This window comes from Opisthorchis viverrini (genome assembly GCF_000715545.1).
Source record: "Opisthorchis viverrini unplaced genomic scaffold opera_v5_4, whole genome shotgun sequence".
Taxonomy (NCBI): Eukaryota; Metazoa; Platyhelminthes; class Trematoda; order Opisthorchiida; family Opisthorchiidae; genus Opisthorchis; species Opisthorchis viverrini.
In genome coordinates, this window is record NW_008751660.1 from 4,228,639 (window position 1) to 4,230,773 (window position 2,135).

Genomic DNA, 2,135 nt, shown 5'->3' on the forward strand with positions numbered 1-2,135 from the left:
ACAGCGACCACAGGGCAGAAGATAACAAAACGGTCTGTACAGTGGAAGGTTCCGTCATGTAAAGAAAATCCACACATCTGTGCCCAATGTTAAACAAGCCGTCTGACTTCGAAAAATCGCTTCAGATAAAACACCTGACCGATACTCATCGTAATGATCAAAATTCAACCCACCAATGGTTAATTCTACTGGAAAAAGTAGCCAGATCGCCCAGTCAGTGACGCTTATGCATCAAAACTATCACCTTCAATGCGTGAATACCCACTCCAGGGGTGACGGAGGCTCGGGGGCTGCGCCTACCCAGTGGGTCCAATGTAGGACGGCAGTGGTGGGCTTTCAGCTAACTTACTAGTATGTTACGTCTACCAAAGCATTCTCTTTAAAACCATTAAGATGACCTAAAGTGTCGCGAGAATACAGGTCTGAATTCGGTGATGTTTCACTCTTAGTCCTGATTGGCTTTTACAGAATCACCATTAAAGTGCGTTTATGTCAGAAGAAAGCACAAACAAGGAAGTGAGTAGGTCAACATGACGAATACAGGTTCGTCGGACAGGTGACGTCCAGCCCCTCCAAAAGATGAAAATAGGATCGGGAATCAACTTCTGGAGCGCGCTCATCTTCGATAATGCATTCGTGGGGCAGTGTTCCTAAGTGAGCTAGCTGAACACCATTCTCTGGTTGAACTCCCGTACACCACTGGATGTCTACTGACCGGTCGTTAAAACTGAACTTATAAAGGAGTAAATTCTCGGGTCATAAGTTGGAAGCATCGAAGCATTCACACCTGCTAATAAACTATGGGTCGTGATAAAGGCACATGCACGATAACATACCGCTGTGTTGTCATGGCCTTCACATCGCCCCATCCAAACGCACCGGAACGTAGGAATGGAACGGGCGAATTTGCCAAGCAGGATACACCTGGCTTTCTACCTAACTGAGGGAAAAGTCTCAGAAATATGTAAAAATTTGTTTTCCAGAAAGAAGCACATAAACCACAAACCAACTTTAAATATAGATTCCAAATCAAAATGATTAGGTTCCACAGCCGCTGGACACGATATTGCAATCATGACAGCGACCACAGGGCAGAAGATAACAAAACGGTCTGTACAGTGGAAGGTTCCGTCATGTAAAGAAAATCCACACATCTGTGCCCAATGTTAAACAAGCCGTCTGACTTCGAAAAATCGCTTCAGATAAAACACCTGACCGATACTCATCGTAATGATCAAAACAGCTTCAAAAGCCGCCCAAAGCACGACGCGGAAATTAGTATTTTGATTTACTAAAAATGTACTTAGATAATTATTGGAACTTACTGTTCCAGTGAATGTTCGTACGCAGCGCAACGTACTCCATCTCGAGCTTCACAGATTCTATTGAGTGTGATAGTTCGTTTACCATGCTGACTAGCTTTTTATGTGCGTCTATGAATGTAGGTCAAATAAACCGAAATGGCTACCGTCATCTTCATCTTCAGCTTGCAAGTGATCCTCTTCGACTTCCAATTCAAATAGGACAACTTTCGGTGTCAATGAGCTCATCTTGTTGCCGAAGCAATACTTGTAACTGCCGGCCTTCGAGGCGACAAACTTCGGACGCCCATTTGGTTTCTTAATTTCATTGTACATTAACTTCCCGTCCGGGCCGTACACCTAATGAAAACCCTGAAAGGACATGGACGGTGACAACTTACCGCTGCGTCAATATCAAGGAACCCTCCCTACCTCCTCATAACTTTTTGTTTTCAGGAATGCGTTCTATGAAACACTCTACGCCATTGGCGTCGATATCAACATAAAACCCCCAGCAAGGCCGCCAAGAAAACAACGAAAGCGCCAGAAACAGCCACATCGTCATTTTTCGAAACAGGCGCCGGTTACGGGACCTTCGCACGACCCTCAGTTCCGTGGGAGAATGAGTGGCAAAGATGACCGTCAGTATTCGCACAACCGTTTGAATTTTTGAAAGATACGACGTGTTCCTGATGGACAGAAAGAGACAGCCATTTGAGTTCAAAGTATCATTCCAAATTTTAGAGACCCATCTAGGTATCTCAGGTTCCCAGTGCTGCCAAGGAAATATTCCACCAGACTCACGGATTCACGGATTCACGGATTGATACACAG

At 44.8% G+C, this 2,135-nt stretch overlaps 1 protein-coding gene across 1 annotated transcript; it reads right to left on the minus strand.

Moving 5' to 3' along the window:
* Nucleotides 1-1,169: 1,169 nt before the first annotated feature.
* On the minus strand, nucleotides 1,170-1,637 carry T265_12553 (hypothetical protein; the record flags this gene model as incomplete). The annotated part of the gene is made up of 2 exons (XM_009164277.1): nucleotides 1,170-1,291; nucleotides 1,326-1,637. Coding segments are annotated over 2 exons (207 nt in total), but the record flags the coding sequence as incomplete, so codon positions are not given.
* Nucleotides 1,638-2,135: the final 498 nt, after the last annotated feature.